Here is an 18,033-nt window from a genome sequence, read left to right on the forward strand (position 1 = left end):
TTTCTCTCAAACAGCTGCTCACTCTGTATAAATCGCAAATCCGCCCTGCCATGGAATATTGTTCCCACATCTGGGGGGTGCCCCCAAAACCTCTCTCAGGCTTCTTGATTCCATTCAGAAGCGGGCAGTTAGGTTAATTAATGATTCATCTCTAACAGAGTCTCTCCACTCGCTTTCTCATAGACGCACTGTTTCTGCTGCATGCCTCTTCTACAGATACTTCCATGGGCACTGTTCTTCTGAATTGGCTTCTATAATTCCCGCTCTCTCTTTCAAAACAGTCCGAACACGTGCCGCCACCAGCCAACATCCATTTACTGTCCAACTTCAGACCCACAGAACCAACTTTTCATCTTCCTCATTTATTCATTCAATTGCCATTTTCTGGAACAACCTTCCTTCATACGTATTTCCTGAAAATTACAATCTACAGAAGTTCAAGTCCAATATCAACAAATATCTTCTTTCGTCTTCTCAACCTCCAACCCAAGCACGGTACTAAGTACTATAGGTTATAATACCTCTCGTGTTTGGGGTTCTCATAAAAAAAAAAAAAAAAAAAAAATCAGTGCCTTGTCTCTGGATGCTGCAGTTTGCAGAACTGAAGCCTTTATATTTAAGAGCACACTTTTGTTCACTTCACCAATCTGGTTGCCCTTCTATACACCTTTTCCAACTGATCTACATCCTTCATAAAGTGAGGCTCCAGAACTGTATACATTTCCAAGATGTGACATAACATGGCCATATACAAAGTGATAATCACCTCCTTATCCCTGCTAGCAAAGTTTCTGTATCATCATTCACAAAATAACATGAGCTGTCCTGGCAGCATGTCTGCCAGAACAGCTCATGGGATTTAGCATTAGTAGAGGCATTTGATGCAAGAAAGCAAGCTTATGCAGCATCAGCCAAAAAAAAAAAAAAAAAAAAGTAACATAAATAAATAAAAATAACCACTTCCACTTCACCCCTCTGTTCGTTCGAAATACCTGTCCAGCTGAGCCTTAAACTTATTTAGGCTATCAACTTCCACGACAAGGGATGGAAGTCTGTTCCACCCACCAACCACCCGCTGGCTAAAGGCAAATTTCCGCACATCTATCCTACATCTGTCTTTCCTCAATTTGAATTTATGCCCTCTCAGGTGATTTTTCTGAGCTAGAGGAAGAATCCCATCAGCATTGAGCATGCTCAAACCATTCAAGGCTTTGTACACCTCTATCAGATCACCCCGCTGGTGCCTAGTTTCCAGACACTGTAATTTGCAAAACTTAAGCCTTTCTTCGTAAGAGAACCCCTTTGTCCCATTCACCAATCTAGTTGCCCTTCTCTGTACTCGTTCCAGCAGCTCTACATCCTTCCTGAAATGAGGCCTCCAGGCCTGTATACAGTACTCTAGGTGTGGCCTGACCATTGCCTTATACAAGGGAATAATCACCTCCTTATCCCTGCTAGAAAAATTCCTATATATCATTGACAATACACCATGAGCTACTCTTGCAGCTCGTCTGCACTGCTCAGAGAACTTCATATCTGCCTGCACCACCACCCCCAGGTCCCTTTCATTCTCTACCACTGTCAGTGTAGTACCACAGAGTTGATACGTTGCTCTGGGGTTGCTGTTTCCCATATGTAGTACTTTACATTTGTCAATGTTAAACTTCATTTGCCACCTCGAAGCCCATCTGCTCAACCTTTCCAAATCCTGTTGCAGCAGCATAGTGTCAGTAGTGTCCTTGACAACCCTGCCAACCTTCGTATCGTCTGCAAACTTGGACATTAAGCCTCATCTACCATCATCAATATCATTTATAAATACAGAAAACAATAAAGGCCCCAATACTGAACCCTGAGGGACTCCACTAATAACATTAGTCCACGATGAGCAGTGTCCATTGATTACCACTCTCTGTCTTCTCCCCCTCAACCACCCCTTTATCCATAGCAGCAACTTGCCTCCAATGCCACACTGCTCCAATTTGTGCAGCAGTCTTCCATGTGCAACAGTATCAAAAGCCTTTCTAAGATCCAAGTATATAATATCAAAGTTATTCCCTGCATCCAGTTCTTTTGTGACTGCATCATAGTATCCAATCAAATTGGTCAGGCAAGACTTCCCCTTAACAAAACCATGCTGTGTCCTAGCTATAACTGAAGTCTTGTCTAGATGATCCTGCAGTGCTTCTTTCACCAGTGCCTCCATTAATTTTCCGGGAACAGAAGTTAAACTCACAGGTCTATAATTACTTGTGTCAGCCTTTGATCCCCCTTTGTGAATTGGGGTCACATTTGCACATCTCCAGTCAATGGGTACCTCCCCTGAGTCCAAGGAAGCTCTCATAATTATGGCTAAGGGTTTGCTTACCTCCTTTGCTGCCTCCTTTAATATAACTGGATAGATCCCATCCACCCCAGGTGCCTTTCTTGTGTTTATCTTCAACAATTTCTCCTCCACTTTGCTCTCAGTTATTACAAGATTCTCTAGCTTACTGCTAGAGTTGAATACACCTCTGGCATTCCCCTCGCTGAATAACTCCTCATGTGTGAATGTCGATGCAAAATATTCATTTAGTTTGTTAGCTACCCGAGCAGGGTCATCAACAGTTGACCCATCGATCTCAAGTGGACCAATCTGATTCATCCCCTTCCTTCTAGAGTTTACATAAGTAAAGAACTCTTTGCTGTTTTTCTTCGCATCCCTTGCCAAGGATCTCTCGTAATCTGCCTTCGCCTGCCTAACCTCCTTTGTAACTTGGTTACAGATCAACTTGTATCTATCATAGGCGTCCGTGTCACGTGTTAATTTGTATGCATCCCATGCATTTTTCTTCTCTGCCATATGCCTCATTAGTTCATCTGTCAACCATTTAGGCCTAAACCTTGAACAATATTTCTTAGTTGGTATGTAAAGCCTAGTAGCTTCCACGATAAGTTCTTTGAATGCTCCCCATTTTGAATTTGCTGTTGGCAATATCATCAGTTGATCCCACTGTATAGAATTTAAATACTGTCTCAGTCCATTGTAGTCGCCTTTACGAAAGCAATACCCCTTCCCTTTACCCCTAATGGTAGTTACCTCTTTGAGTAACTCCCACTTCAGCACACTGTGATCACTGCCACCAAGTGGTTCATTTATCTGCAGATTCTTAATGCATGAAGAATCACTACTGATAATCAAATCAAGAGTATTACTCCCTCTAGTTGCCTCCCGAACATGCTGATGTAGAAAACAATCATCCAATAAATCCACAAAAGCCTTGCTACTGTGTGAGTGACCAGCCCCCAAATTCCAGTCAATATCTGGGAAATTAAAATCCCCCATTATAAGACTCTCTGATTTACTGGCCCACTCTATTTCTCCGAACAGTTTCTTATTATACTCATCAGAGTCATTAGGCCTATAGCACACTCCTACTCTCAATTTTGATCTCCCAATGCTTATGTCACACCAAACTGACTCGACACTGCACTGTCCAGCGATGTCGACTGGCTTCACTTCCTTGGATTTTATGTGTTTTTTAACTAATAGCATAACCCCTCCTCCCTTCCTATCCTGTCTATCCTTTCTGTAGACATTGTACTCCCCAAATTCCAGTTCTGCATTTCTTATATCTGTGTGACACCACGTCTCTGAAATCCCCACAATATCTGCCTTTGATGTTTTGAGCAATACCTCAAATTCATCAAATTTATTTACTAAACTCCTAGCATTGGTGTACACACAAGTATACATGCACCTGTTCTTTTTCTTAGCTACCCTAACACAACCCATGTGTTTACTTGTACCCCAATGATTCCCAGCAGTCTCTGAAATATCCTGCGTCTTATTTTCCAGGCTGCGGCTCATTCCAATAGAAGCAGTGCAAGAATCACTTTCACCTCTGCCAGTGGCTACTGTTAATCTATTAGTCCTTGTATCCCCCCAATCTAGCAGTTTTCCGACCCACCTAACATTGCCTCGATAGCATCAGCAAACATTCTTGCACCCTTTCTATTTAAGTGTATCCCATCCCTGTAGAAGCAGTCTCTCCTGTTAACAAGTACAGACCAGGCTGAAAAAAATTCTACCCCTTGAGCCCTGCACAATCTTTCCAGGGCCGAATTGATTGACAGGGCTCTCATCATATACTCCCTCCTATCGTGTCTGGGCAGAATTTCAGACACTTTCAATTTCAACCCTAGATTTTGCTCAGACATTGCTCAGAGAATTCTACATCTCACTGCACAGTTATCCCCCGGTCTTTTTCATTCTCCGCTAACCTGAGGGTAGTATCACATGGTATGTTAAGCTGAGATTACTGCTACCTATATGCAATTGTTGTTGTTATTTGATTTTTAGGACCATTAGCAGCTAAGACCATATTGCTCCGGGGATATGAAGTGATCATTTCCTGACCTTTCTGCATCCTTCGTATTTGGTGGTCATGGGTTGAACCCCGGTCTAATCAAGAAGCGTGTGCTAGGCACTGCTGCTCCTGCCCACCTGGCTACGGAGGCACCTCCTATATGCCTTTCATTTGTCAGATTTAAAATTCAACTGCAATTTCTCAGCCCATCGACCCAAATTTCCTAGATTTTGTTGCAGCAGATTACTGTTATTAAACAACCCTGATTACTGTCGTTAATCCACCCTGCCAACCTTTGTATCATCTGCAAATTTAGACCTTAAGCCTGATTCAATATCATTAATAAATATTGAAAACAACAATGGACCCAGCACTGAGCTTAGGGAGCTGCACTAACAACATTAGTCCACAAAGAGCAGTGTCTGTTGATAACAACTCTGTCTTTTTCCACTTGCTAGAGATGAATTAAACTCTGGCAGTGAGCTAGATGATTTTGTAATACTGAGAGGAAAGTGGAGGACAAATTCTCTAAGATAAACATAAAAAAGGCACCCGGGGTGGATGGGATCTACCCAGTTATATTAAAGGAGGCAGCAAAGGAAGTAAGCAAACTTAAGCAAAGAAGTAAGCAAAAAGTGCTTCCTTGGACTCAGGGGAGGTACCCATGGACTGGAGATCTGTACAAATGTGACCCCAATTCGCAAAGGAGGATCAAAGGGCAACACAAGTAATTATAGACTTGTTAGTTTAACTTCTATTCCAGGAAAATTAATGGAGGCACTGGTTAAAGAAGTACTGCAGGATCATCTAGAGAAGACTTCAGTTATAGCTTGGACACAACATGGTTTTGTTAAGCGGAAGTCTTATCTGACCAATTTAATTGAATACTATGATGTGGTCACAAAGGTCTTCGACCCTTTATCCACTGTAGCAACTTACCCTTAATGCCATACATCTCCAATTTGTACAGCGGTCTTCCATGTTGCACATCGAAAACTGCTGTACAAATTGGAGAGGTATGGCATTAAGGGTAAGTTGCTACAGTGGATAAAGGGATGTTTGAGTGGGAGACGACAGAGAGTGGTAATCAGTGGGCACTGCTCCTCGTGGACTAATGTTATTAGTGGTGACCCTCAGGGTTCAGTGTTGGGTCCTTTATTGTTTTCTGTATTTATAAATGATATTGATGATGGTATATCAAGCTTAATGTCCAAGTTTGCAGACGATACGAAGGTTGGCAGGGTTGTCAAGGACACTACTGACACTATGCTGCTGCAACAGGATCTGGAGAGGTTGAGCAGATGGGCTGAGAGGTGGCAAATGAAGTTTAACATTGACAAATGTAAAGTACTACATATGGGGAAACAGCAACCCCAGAGCAACATATCAACTCTGTGGTACTACACTGACAGTGATAGAGAATGAAAGGGACCTGGGGGTGGTTGTGCAGGCAGATATGAAGTTCTCTGAGCAGTGCAGACGGGCTGCAAGAGTAGCTCATTGTGTATTGTCAATGATATATAGGATTTTTTCTAGCAGAGATAAGGAGGTGATTATTCCCTTGTATAAGGCAATGGTCAGGCCACGCCTAGAGTACTGTATACAGGCCTGGAGGCCTCATTTCAAGAAGGATGTAGAGCTGCTGAAACGAGTACAGAGAAGGGCAACAAGATTAGTGAATGGAACAAAGGGGTGCTCTTACGAAGAAAGGCTTAAGTTTTGCAAATTACAGTGTCTGGAGACTAGGCAGCAGCGAGGTGATCTGATAGAGGTGTACAAAGCCTTGAATGGTTTGAGCATGCTCAATGCTGATGGGATTCTTCCTCTTGCTCAGAATAATCACCTGAGAGGGCATAAATTCAAATTGAGGAAAGACAGATGTAGGATAGATGCGCGGAAATTTGCCTTTAGCCAGCGCGTGGTTGGTAGGTGGAACAGACTTCCATCCCTTGTCGTGGAAGTTGATAGCCTAAATAAGTTTAAGGCTCAGCTGGACAGGTATTTCGAACGAACAGAGGGGTGAAGTGGAAGTGGTTATTTTTTATTTATTTATTTTACTTTATTTTTTTTTGTGGCTGATGCTGCATAAGCTTGCTTTCTTGCATCAAATGCCTCTACTAATGCTAATCCTAATTGCATTTTAGTAACCTATCAAATTGGTTAGGCAAGACTGCTCCTTGACAAATCCATGCTATGATTGCAGTATAATTACATGCCTGTCCTATTGGTCCAGCATTACTTCTTTAACCAATGATTCCATTATTTTCCCTGTAACAGAAGTTAAGCTTATAATTACTCATGTCGCCTTTTGATCCCCAGTTATGAATTGTGGATATTTTTGCACATCTTCAGTCACTAGGGACCTCCCCCAAATCCAAGGATCGTCTCATAATTATGTCTAAGGATTTGCTTATCTCCTTTGCTACTTCCCTTAATATAATTGGATAGATTCCATCTACCTTATGTGTTTTTTTTATGTTCATCCTCAACGATTTCTCCTCCACTTTCCTTTCAGTTGTCACAGTCATTTAGCTTCTTGTTAGAGTTTGATAAACTTCTGGCATCCTCTTCCCTAAATAATTCCTCATGTGTGAATGTAGATGCAATGCCTATTCAATTTGTTTGTCTGCAACCTGAGCAGAGTCATAGACAGTTCAACCCATGGACATCTAGTGACCCAATTTGATTCAACACCCTTCCTTCTTCTGTTAATATAAGCATAAAAGACTTTGCTGTTTTTCTTTGCCAGAGGCTTCTCATAATCTGCCTTAGCTTGCCGAACCTCCTTCTTTGACTTTATTACAGACAAATTTCTATGAATTATAGGCTTCTGTATCACCTGATAATTTATATGCATCCCATGCACTTTTCTTTTCTGCCATGTGTCTCAATAGTTCATCTACATTCATTTAGGTCTAAGCCTTGAACAGTATTTTTTTTTTTTTTTTTGTTGGCACGAAAAGCCTAGTAGCTTCCTTGATTACTTCCCATTTAGAATTTGCTGTTGTTAACATCATTAGTTTGTCCCAGTGCACACAGTTCAAAAACTGTCTGAGACTGCTGTAGTCACCCTTACAAAACCAAAAGCCTTTCCCTTTACCGTTGACTCTAGTTATATCTTTAAATAAATTCCTCATTTGTACACTGTGATTGCTGCCACCCAGTGAGTTTTTACCTGCAGATTCTTAATGCCTGTAGAAACTGCTGAAAACTGATCAAGAATATTGCTTCCTGTTGTTGCCTCCATAACATGCAGCTGTAGAAAACATTCACCCAAGAAATCCACAATCTTGCTGTGAGTGACCAAACTACAAATTCCTGTTAAAATTCCCCCCCCATTATGAGACATTGATTTGCTGGCCCACTCTATTTCCCTGTATAACTGTTTGATATACACACTCCAGTCATTAGGCTTATAACACATTCCAACTCTCAGTTTTGTTTTTCCATTGCTTATGTCACACCAAACTACTCAACATTTCACTTGTCACCCAAATCAACAAGATACACTGCCTTAAATTTAATGTGCTTCCTACTAAGAGCATAACCCCTCCGTCCTTCCTATATATATTGTACCGCCCATATTCAAATTCAGCATCATTTACATCTGATCGACACCATGTCTCTGCTGTTCCTACGATGTCTGCATTTGGCGACTTAATCAGTACTTTAAATTCGTCAAATTTATTTACAGTACTTCTAGTATTAGTGTACATGCAAGTATACATGCACGTGTTTTTACTCTTAGTTACCTTAACACAGCCCATATATTCATTTGTCCATAATGAACCACAGCAGGCCCGAAATCTGATACCTTGCTTTCCAGGCTACTGCATGCACCAATAGTAGCAGTGCAAGAATCACTTTCACCTCTGCCTGCAGCTCTAGTTAAACTATTAGTCGGTGTATCTCTCCCCCCCCCGAGTTAACAATTTTCCAACCCATCTATCACTGCCTCAAGAGAATCAGCAAATATTCTTGCACCTGTTCTATTCAAGTGTATCCCATCCCCGTAAAAAAGTCTCTCCTGTTAACAAGCACAGACCAAACTGAAAAATTCTAACCCATGAGGGCAGGATTGATTTTGGCTGTATAGAATTGCAGACACTTCCAAATTCAATCTTAAATCGTGACGTTTTGCCAACATTGCCCTTACTTGTTAAGTAAATTCTCAGATCTCCTACTCTTAATATCATTAGTGCCAACATGTACAACAATATCACCTTTTATGCCCTTAAACGTGTTAATAGGAGAGACTGCTTCTACAGGGATGGGATACACTTAAATAGAAAGGGTGCAAGAATGTTTGCTGATGCTATCAAGGCAGTGTTAGGTAGGGTGGAAAACTGCTAGATTGGGGGGATCAAGGACTAATAGATTAACAGTAGCCACTGGCAGAGGTGAAAGTGATTCTTGCACTGCTTCTATTGGAATGAGCAGCAGCTTGGAAAATAAGATGCAGGATATTTCAGAGACTGCTGGTAGTCATTGGGGTACAAGGGGTTGTGTTAGAGTAGCTAAGAATAAGAACAGGTGCATGTATACTTGCGTATACTTGCATATATACAGGTGCACGTATACTTGCGTATACCAATGCTAGGAGTTTGGTAAATACATTTGATGAATTTGAGGTATTGCTCAAAGCATCAAAGGCAGATATTGTTGGGATATCAGAGACGTGGTGTCACACAGATATAAATAATGCAGAACTGGAATTTGGGGAGTACGATGTCTACAGAAAGGATAGACAGGATAGGAAGGGAGGTGGGTTTATGCTATTAGTTAAGAAACACATAAAATCCAAGGAAGTGAAGCCAGTTGACATCGCTGGGCAGTGCAGTGTCGAGTCAGTTTGGTGTGACATAAGCATTGGGAGATCAAAAAAGTAGGTGTGTGCTTTAGGCCTAATGACTGTGATGAGTATAATAAGAAACTGTACATGGAAATAGAGTGGGCCAGTAAATCAGAGAGTCTTATAATGGGGGATTTTAATTTCCCAGATATTGACTGGAATTTGTGATTTGGCCACTCACACACTAGCAAAGGCCTTTGTGGATTTATTGGATGATTGTTTTCTACATCAGCATGTTCGGGAGGCAACTAGAGGGAGCAGTACTCTTGATTGGATTATCAGTAGTGATTCTTCATGCATTAAGAATCTGCAGATAAAGGAACCACTAGGTGGCAGTGATCAGAGTGTGCTGAAGTGGGATTTACTCAAGGAGGTAACTACCATCAGGGGTAAAGGGAAGGGTTATGCTATTGTAAAGGCGACTACGATGGTCTGAGACAGTATTTAAATTCTATACAGTGGGACCAACTGATGATGTTACCAACAGCAAACTCAAAATGGGAAGCATTCAAAACTTATCTTGGAAGCTACTAGGCTTTACATACCAACTAAGAAATATTGTTCAAGGTTCAGGCCTAAATGGATGTCAGATGAAGTAATGAGACATATGGCAGAGAAGAAAAATGCGTGGGATACATATAAATTAACATGTGACACAGAAGCCTATGATAGATATAAGTTGATCTGTAACTAAGTTACAAATGAGGTTAGGCAGGCGTAGGCAGATTACGAGAAATCTTTGGCAAGGGATGCCAGGAGTTCTTTACTGATGTAAACTGTAGAAGGAAGGGGATGAATCAGATTGGTCCACTTGATTCCGATGGTTCAACTGTTCATGATCCTGCTCAGGTAGCTAACAAACGAAATGAATATTTTGCATCTACATTCACACAGGACGAGTTATTCAGGAAGGGGAATGCCATGATGAAGTAAACACTGGCAGTGAGCTAGATGATCTTGTAATAATTGAGAGTAAAGTGGAGGAGAAATTGTTGAAGATAAATACAAGAAAGACACCTGGGGTGATTGGGATCTATCCAGTTATATTAATGGAGGCAGCAAAGGAAGTAAGCAATCCGTTAGATATAATTATGAGGAGAGCTTCCTTGGACTCAGGGGAGGAACCTACAGACTGGAGATGTGCAAATGTGACTCCAATTCACAAAGGAGGATCAAAGGGCGACACAAGTAATTATAGACCTGTTAGTTTTTACTTCTGTTCCTGGAAAATTAATGGAAGCACTGGTTAAAAAAGCACTGCAGGATCATCTAGACAAGACTTCAGTTATAGCTCAGACACAGCATGGTTTTGTTAATGGGAAGTCTTGCCTGACCAATTTGATTGGATACTATGATGTAGTCACAAAAGAACTGGATGCAGGGAATAACTTTGATATTATATATTTGGATCTTAGGAAGGCTTTTGATACTGTTGCACATGGAAGACTGCTGCACAAATTGGAGCAGTGTGGCATTGGTGGCAAATTGTTGCTATGGATAAAGGGATGGTTGTGTGGCAGAAGACAGAGTGATAATTAATGGACACTGCTCATCGTGGACTAATGTTATTAGTGGAGTCCCTCAGGGTTCAGTGTTGGGTCCATTGTTGTTTTCTGTATTTATGAATAATATTTATGATGGTATATCAAGCTTAATTTCCAAGTTTGCAGATGATACAAAGGTTGGCTGGATTTTTAAGGACACTACTGATGCTATGCTTCTGCAACAGGATCTGGAAAGGTTGTGCAGATGGGCTGAGAGGTGGCAAATGAAGTTTAATATTGACAAATGTAAAGTCCTACATAATATATAGGATGCGGAAAGGTCAGGGAATGACCACCTCATATCCCCGGAGCAATATGGCCTTAGTTGCTAATGCTCCTAAAACGTATCAACTCTGTGGTACTACACTGACAATGGTAGAGAATGAGAAGGACCTGGGGGTAATTATGCAGGCAGATATGAAGTTCTCTGAGCAGTGCAGACGGGCTGCAAACGTAGCTCATGGTGTCTTATCAATGATATATAGGAATTTTTCTAGCAGGGATAGGGTGGTGATTATTCCCTTGTATAAGGCAATGGTCAGGCCGCACCTTGAGTACTGTATATGGTCCGGAGGCTTCATTTCAAGAAGGATGTAGATTGCTGGAACGAGTACAGAGAAGGGCAACAAGATTAGTGAAAGGAACGAAGGGTTGCTCTTATGAAGAAAGGCTTAAGTTTTGCAAATTACAGTGTCTGGAGACTAGGCACCGGCAATGTGATCTGATAGAGGTGTGCAAAGCCTTGAATGGTTTGAGCATGCTCAGTGCTGATGGGATATTGCCTCTTGCTCAGAATAATCACCTGAGAAGGCATAAATTGAAATTGAAGAAAGACAGATGTAGGATAGATGTGCGGAAATTTGCCTTTAGCCAGCAGGTAGTTGGTTGGTGGAACAGATTTCCATCCCATGTTGTGAAAGTTGATAGCCTAAATAAATTTAAGGCTCAGTTGGACTGGTATTTCAAACAAACGTAGGGGTGAAGTGGAAGGGGTTTTTTTTTTTTTTTTTTTTGGCTGACGCTGCATAAGCTTGCTTTCTTGCAACATATGCCTATGCTAAAAGATGATATCTTCTGTACAACATCATCAACTTTTGCTCCTGGAAAACATACTTTGGTCCTATTCCACCCATATGTTTTTCCATAACTTATTTCCTGCCACTGTGAGAATAGTCAGTAACAATAACTAGCTCCAGTGGGACCAGCACATTCTGACTTGAAGATTGCAGCTGTGTTGCACAAGAGTAAGTTCTGGCGTTGAGTTGGGCAGCTGAGAGCTTGATGGCCCTTGCGTTTTAATTCTTTGAAGGATATCTACCATACTCTTCAAACTTTCATTAACACCCATCTGAACCCAGTGGGCATCTAATTTCTTCATGCTCTCTGCACCAACCCAGATAAAAGACATCCTTCTTGGTTGGATCATGACCTGTTCCAGAAATGTCAGCAAACATTTCACAAGTTGCTCATTTTTTTCTAGGTGGTGATATGTTGGACATTGTCCCCTTCAATTCTTCCCTGAGCCATAGCACTACCACTCGTAAGAGCAACCCTTTGTTCCATTCACTAATCTTGTTGCTCTTCTCTGTACTTGTTCCAACAGTTCTGCATCCTTCTGAAAATGAGGCCTCCAGACCTGTAAACAGTACTCGAGGTGTGGCCTGACCATTGCTTTATACAAGGGGATAACCACCTCCTTATCCCTGCAAAGAAAAATTCCTGTATATCATTGACAAGACACTATGAGCTACTCTTGCAGACCGTCTGCACTGCTCAGAAAACTTCATATCTGCCTGCACAATTACCCCCAGGTCCTTTTCATTCTCTACCACTGTCAGTGTGGTACCACAGAGTTGATACGTTACTCTGGGATTGCTGCTTCCCATATGTTGTACTTTACATTTGTCAATGTTAAACTTCATTTTCCACCTGTCAGCCCATCTGCTCAACTTTTCTAGATCCTGTTGTAGCAGTGTACTGTCATTAGTGTCATTTACAACCCTGCCAACCTTCGTATCGTCTGCAAACTTGGATATTAAACCTGATATACCATCATCAATATCATTTATAAATACAGAAAACAACAATGGACCCAACGCTGAACCCCGAGGGACTCCACTAATAACATTAGTCCACGAAGAGCAGTGTCCATTGATTACCACTCTGACTCCTCCCACTCAACCATCCCTTTATCCATAGCGGCAATTTGCCTCCAATAGCACACTGCTCCAATTTGTGCAGCAGTCTTCCATGTGCAACAGTATCAAAGGCTTTTCTAAGATCCAAATATATGATATCAAAGTTATTCTTTTCATCCAGTTCCTTTGTGACTACATCATAGTATCCAATCAAATTAATCAGACAAGACTTAGGCACCTCTGTAGCCATGTGGGCAGGAGCAGCAGTGCGTAGCACACTCTTCTTGATTAGAACGGGGTTCGAGCACGTGAGCCACCAAATACGGAGGATGCGGAAAGGTCAGGGAATGACCACCTCTATCCCCGGAGCAATATGGCCTTAGTTGCTAATGCTCCTAAAAACCAAAATAACAGCAACAAACAAGACTTCCCCTTAACAAACCGATGCTGTGTCCGAGCTATAACTGAAGTCTTGTCAAGATGATCCTACAATGCTTCTTTAACCAGTGCCTCCATTAATTTCTCTGGAACAGAAGTTAAACTAACAGGTGTGTAATTATGTCTCCCCCTTTGATTCTTCTTTGTAGATTGGGGTCACATTTGCACATCTCCAGTCCATGGGTATCTCCCATGAGTCCAAGGAAGCTCTCATAATTATGGCTAAGGGTTTGCTTACTTCCTCCTAACTAAGGGTTTGCTGCCTCCTGTAATATAACTGGATAGATTCCATCCACCCCAAGTGCCTTTCTTGCATTTATCTTCAACAATTTCTCCTCCACTTTACTCTCAGTTATTACAAGATTAACTAGCTTACTGCCAGAGTTGAATACACCTCTGGCATTCCGATCTCTGAATAACTCTTCATGTGTGAATGCCGATGCAAAATATTCATTTAGTTTTTTAGCTACCTGAGCAGGATCATCAACAGTTGAACCATCAATATCAAGTGAACCAATCTGATTCATCTGCTTCCTTCTAGAGTTTACATAAGTAAAGAACTCTTTGCTGTTTTTCTTTCCATCCTTTTGCCAAAGGATGTCGTAATGTGCCTTCGCCTGCCTAACCTCCTTTGTAACTTCGTTACAGACCAGCTTATATTTATCATAGGCTTCTGTGTCACATGTTAATTTATATGTATCCCATGCATTTTTCTTCTCTGTCACATGTCTAATTAGTTCATCTGACATCCATTTAGGCCTAAATCTTGAACAGTATTTCTTTATTGGTATGAAAAGTCTAGTAGCTTCCAAGATTAATTCTTTGAATGCTTTCCATTTCGAATTTGCTGTTGGTAACATCGTCAGTTGGTTCCACTGTATAGAATTTAAATACTGTCTCAGACCACCGTACTCACCTTTACGAAAGCAAAAACCCTTCCCTTTACCCCTTATAGTAGTTTCCTCTTTGAGTAAATCCCACTTCAGCACACTGTGATCACTGCCGCCTAGTGGTTCCTTTATCTGCAGATTCTTGATGCATGAAGAATCACTACTGATAATCAGATCAAGAGTATTACTCCCTCTAGTTGCCACCCGAAAATGCTGCTGCAGAAAACAATCATCCAATAAATCCATAAAAGTCTTGCTAGTGTGTGTGTGTGACCAACCCACAAATTACAGTCAGTATCTGGGATATTAAAATCCCCCATTATAAGACACTCTAATTTACTGGCCCACTCTATTTCTCTGCACAATTGCTCATTATACTCATCAGATTCATTAGGCCTATCACAGACACCTACTCTCATTTTTCCTTTTCCAGTGCTTATGTCACACCAAACACTCAGCAATGCATTGTCCACCCACATCAATTGGATGCACTTCCTTAGATTTTATGTGTTTCTTTACTAACAGCATAACCCCTCCTCAGTTTCTGTTCTGTCTATCCTTTCTGTACATATTGTATTCCCCAAATTCCAGTTCTTCACTGCTTATGTCTGTGTGATACGAGGTTTCTGATACCCCAACAGTATCTGCCTTTGATGTCTTGACTAGCACTTGAAGCTCATCGAATTTATTAACTATACTCGTAGCATCGGTGTACATGCAAGTATACATGCACCTGTTTCTACTCATAGTTACTCTAACACAGACCATGTATTTACTTGTTCCACTATGACTCCCAGCAGTCCTGGAAATTCCCATTGCCTTGCTTTCCAGGCTGCTGCTCAATTGCATTTTAATAGAAGTAGTGCAAGAATCACTTTTACCTCTTATTACCTTTTATTAGCCAGACAATGAACACTTTATATCAGTGATGAGCTAAATCTACCTCTTATTTTTTTAAAAATTCTTTATAACTTGATAAAAAGATTCAAAAAACAAAAGAAATATTAGAGAGAAAAAAAATAATCTAACTATATACCTACATATTTGTATTAATATGCTTGTATAAACTACAGTACATGTAATATTAAACACAATTTATTAGTCTGTAATTTTAAAACCATACACTTAATACTAAACAATTATTCTTCGTAATTAAAAATAATACTAACAAATAATAAACACAATTTCTATTAGTCTTTATATATGAATCTTAAAATTGATGTTTGTTTTAAAGATTTCACTCTTATATTTCTTCAGTTTCCCCTTAAAACACTCAATGTGTTAATTGTCTCATTACTTGCCTCAGTTCCTTCAAAAAAATTGAGTCTTCATTGCACATTGAGCTTGTGAGATTGTCGTCACTGATTTTGATTCACTTTCAGTTGTCATCATATCATCATCACAATCATTGTCATTATTGTCTTTATTGAGTACAGTTTCTACAATGTCACTCTCTGTAGGAAGACCACTAGTTAATAAGTTGTCATCGACTCGTACAAATTGATCGATGTTATCTGTATTAAAACCTGCAACATTGTTACGTAGCAACCATTTGGATAATGGTAAGCTATTTTCTTCGTTTCAATCATCTTCATCTAAGATTGAAATTTCATGTGAATTTACTTTCGATTTCTGGAAGCAGTTCGATTTGGTTGTCAAAGTGGTGTTGTTGCACACATCAATAAATTTATAGCCTTCAATATCAGTATAGACTCGTTAAGTTTTTGTTCTCTTTGACTGATTAAATATTGAACTTTAAATCTTCTATAAATCTTTTTTAAAATCCTTTTAAACTCCTGATTACACCCATGTCTCTATTGGTTGTATAATTGATGTCGTATTGGGAGGCAGAAACACTAGCTTAATGTTGAACAAATTTTGAATCTGGGATGTGCAGGACAGTTATCAACTAACAATAAAATATTTTTCTTCTTTTTGAATAGCTCCTTATTCCAATTATTTACGTATTACCGAAAAATATCCGAAGTCATCCAAGCTTTCTTGTTTGCAGTGTAATTCACAGGAAGTTTCCTTACCTTTTTTTGAAGTATCAAGATTTTAACGATTTTCCGATAACGATATTATGTCGGTTTTTAAATCGATCCAGCCAACTATTGTTACATACAAAATCATCACCAAATTGTCCTTCAAGATTGCACCGTCTATTGAAAATCCAGTACTTCTTTGTGTAGTGAGCCATTGAAGCAATGCTTCATTGTTTGTAACCTCGCACTTTCTAAATTTTTTTTTCAGTTATGTTCTTTTCCAGTGCTGATATGTAAACATCTTTATTCTTCTTCCAGAATGTCAATAAACTTGAAATGGACAAAGAAAACTTTTTACACACTTCAACATTTTTTGCACCATGTTCTAACTTGTGAATAATTTTGACTTTTTTGCGAATTGAGAGACACTTTATTTTGTTAGTAGAAATGTTTCCGAAGGGACGGGTTTGTTTCTGATTTTATTTTAAAATGATAAAGTTATCTGCATACAAACTCCTTAGAAGTCCTCTTTCCAAAATTCTTAGAAGTCCTGAAATAAATTTATGCTTCAGTGAATACAAGAAAATCTGTAAATAGGGTAATGCAACAAGCGGAACGGCAGTGCACTATTGTAAAGCCCCCATCCCCAGAATGAAAAGGTCATAAACCAGCTGCTAATCTGATGCGGGTAATCATAAAGCTAAGTCGCCTTTTCATTTTCGTCTATTCCAAGAATTGGATTTTTTCAGCTACCCAAGCATTTAAGAATGTTGTCAATTACCAAAATTTGTACGGTACGCTTGTACCGTACAAATTTGTACGCTTTTTATAACAGTGAGCGATTGCATGGGAATACACGTAAATTAAAATCATTATGGCTTTTTGCTTGTTACAGCTGTGATCTCGTTATTTCCCGGCTCATTATAACAAAGTTCGACTATAATAGGTTAATTAATCAAAAGGACTGTAAAAATTTTCATAAAAAATTTCCCCTAGCTCAGAATTCTGCATCCTGGCACATATAATCTTGTATCCAACTCAACAGTGATCATAATACCACCATAATTTTAATCTGTTATTCAGAATTCATTTCTTAAAGAGAATAATTGAATATCATTAAACATTCACAACGGACCTAGATCATATTCTGAGTTATATTTATTCACAATCTTTTGGTATGATAACATTCATGTTTTTATGTTTTATTTATTTTTTTTGTAAAGAATCACTCAATGCTTATTTTCTTATCTTTAGATATTGCATGGGGAACAGTATTTGGAGGTATACAAGCCTCTACCCTCAACTGGAAGGCTGTCCTCCCGAAGTCAAGTAGTAGATGTATTGGATAAAGGTTCTGGGGCTGTAATGATTGTTAATGGTATGACTTTATTTTCATACTGATCTTGTTAAATAAATTTGTTTGTAAAACCCACATGTGTCAGTTAAGTAACTTTATTCGAAGTGATTGATTAATCACTGACATCAACCGCTTGTTTATAATTTTCTTGCTATCCCATTTTAATAATGATTTACTGATGTGGCTCATTGCATTTGGATCTTAAGTATGATGCAGTAGACTCTTGTTAATACAAACTCATTTTATACAGAATACTCATTTATACAAAGCTCATATCATTCCCCTGTGAAAGGATATGCAATGAGTTTTCTTTGCAAACTTATTCATTAATTACAAAATTTGGTTAATATGTATTACAAAGTCCATTTTCACTCTGTGTGAAATAATGTTATTTTGTATGTTTAATACAAAGCTCTTCTTGTCATAAAATTGCCCTTATTACTGCAGGTGATACCCTGGTTACATGTTTCACGACAGCAC

The 18,033-nt window shown here is 39.6% G+C and overlaps 1 protein-coding gene across 1 annotated transcript in view; it reads left to right on the plus strand.

Moving 5' to 3' along the window:
- The window catches only part of Mfe2 (peroxisomal Multifunctional enzyme type 2), a 741,845-nt gene that overhangs the window by 313,065 nt on the left and 410,747 nt on the right, over positions 1 to 18,033 (plus strand). The window contains exon 14 of the mRNA XM_090372984.1: positions 17,451 to 17,574. Coding sequence (XP_090229110.1) covers positions 17,451 to 17,574 — 124 coding nt within the window. The remainder of the gene's footprint in view (positions 1 to 17,450; positions 17,575 to 18,033) is intronic.

Source organism: Mastigoproctus giganteus, chromosome 4, assembly GCF_048544385.1.
Source record: "Mastigoproctus giganteus isolate SK-2022 chromosome 4, ASM4854438v1, whole genome shotgun sequence".
Taxonomy (NCBI): Eukaryota; Metazoa; Arthropoda; class Arachnida; order Uropygi; family Thelyphonidae; genus Mastigoproctus; species Mastigoproctus giganteus.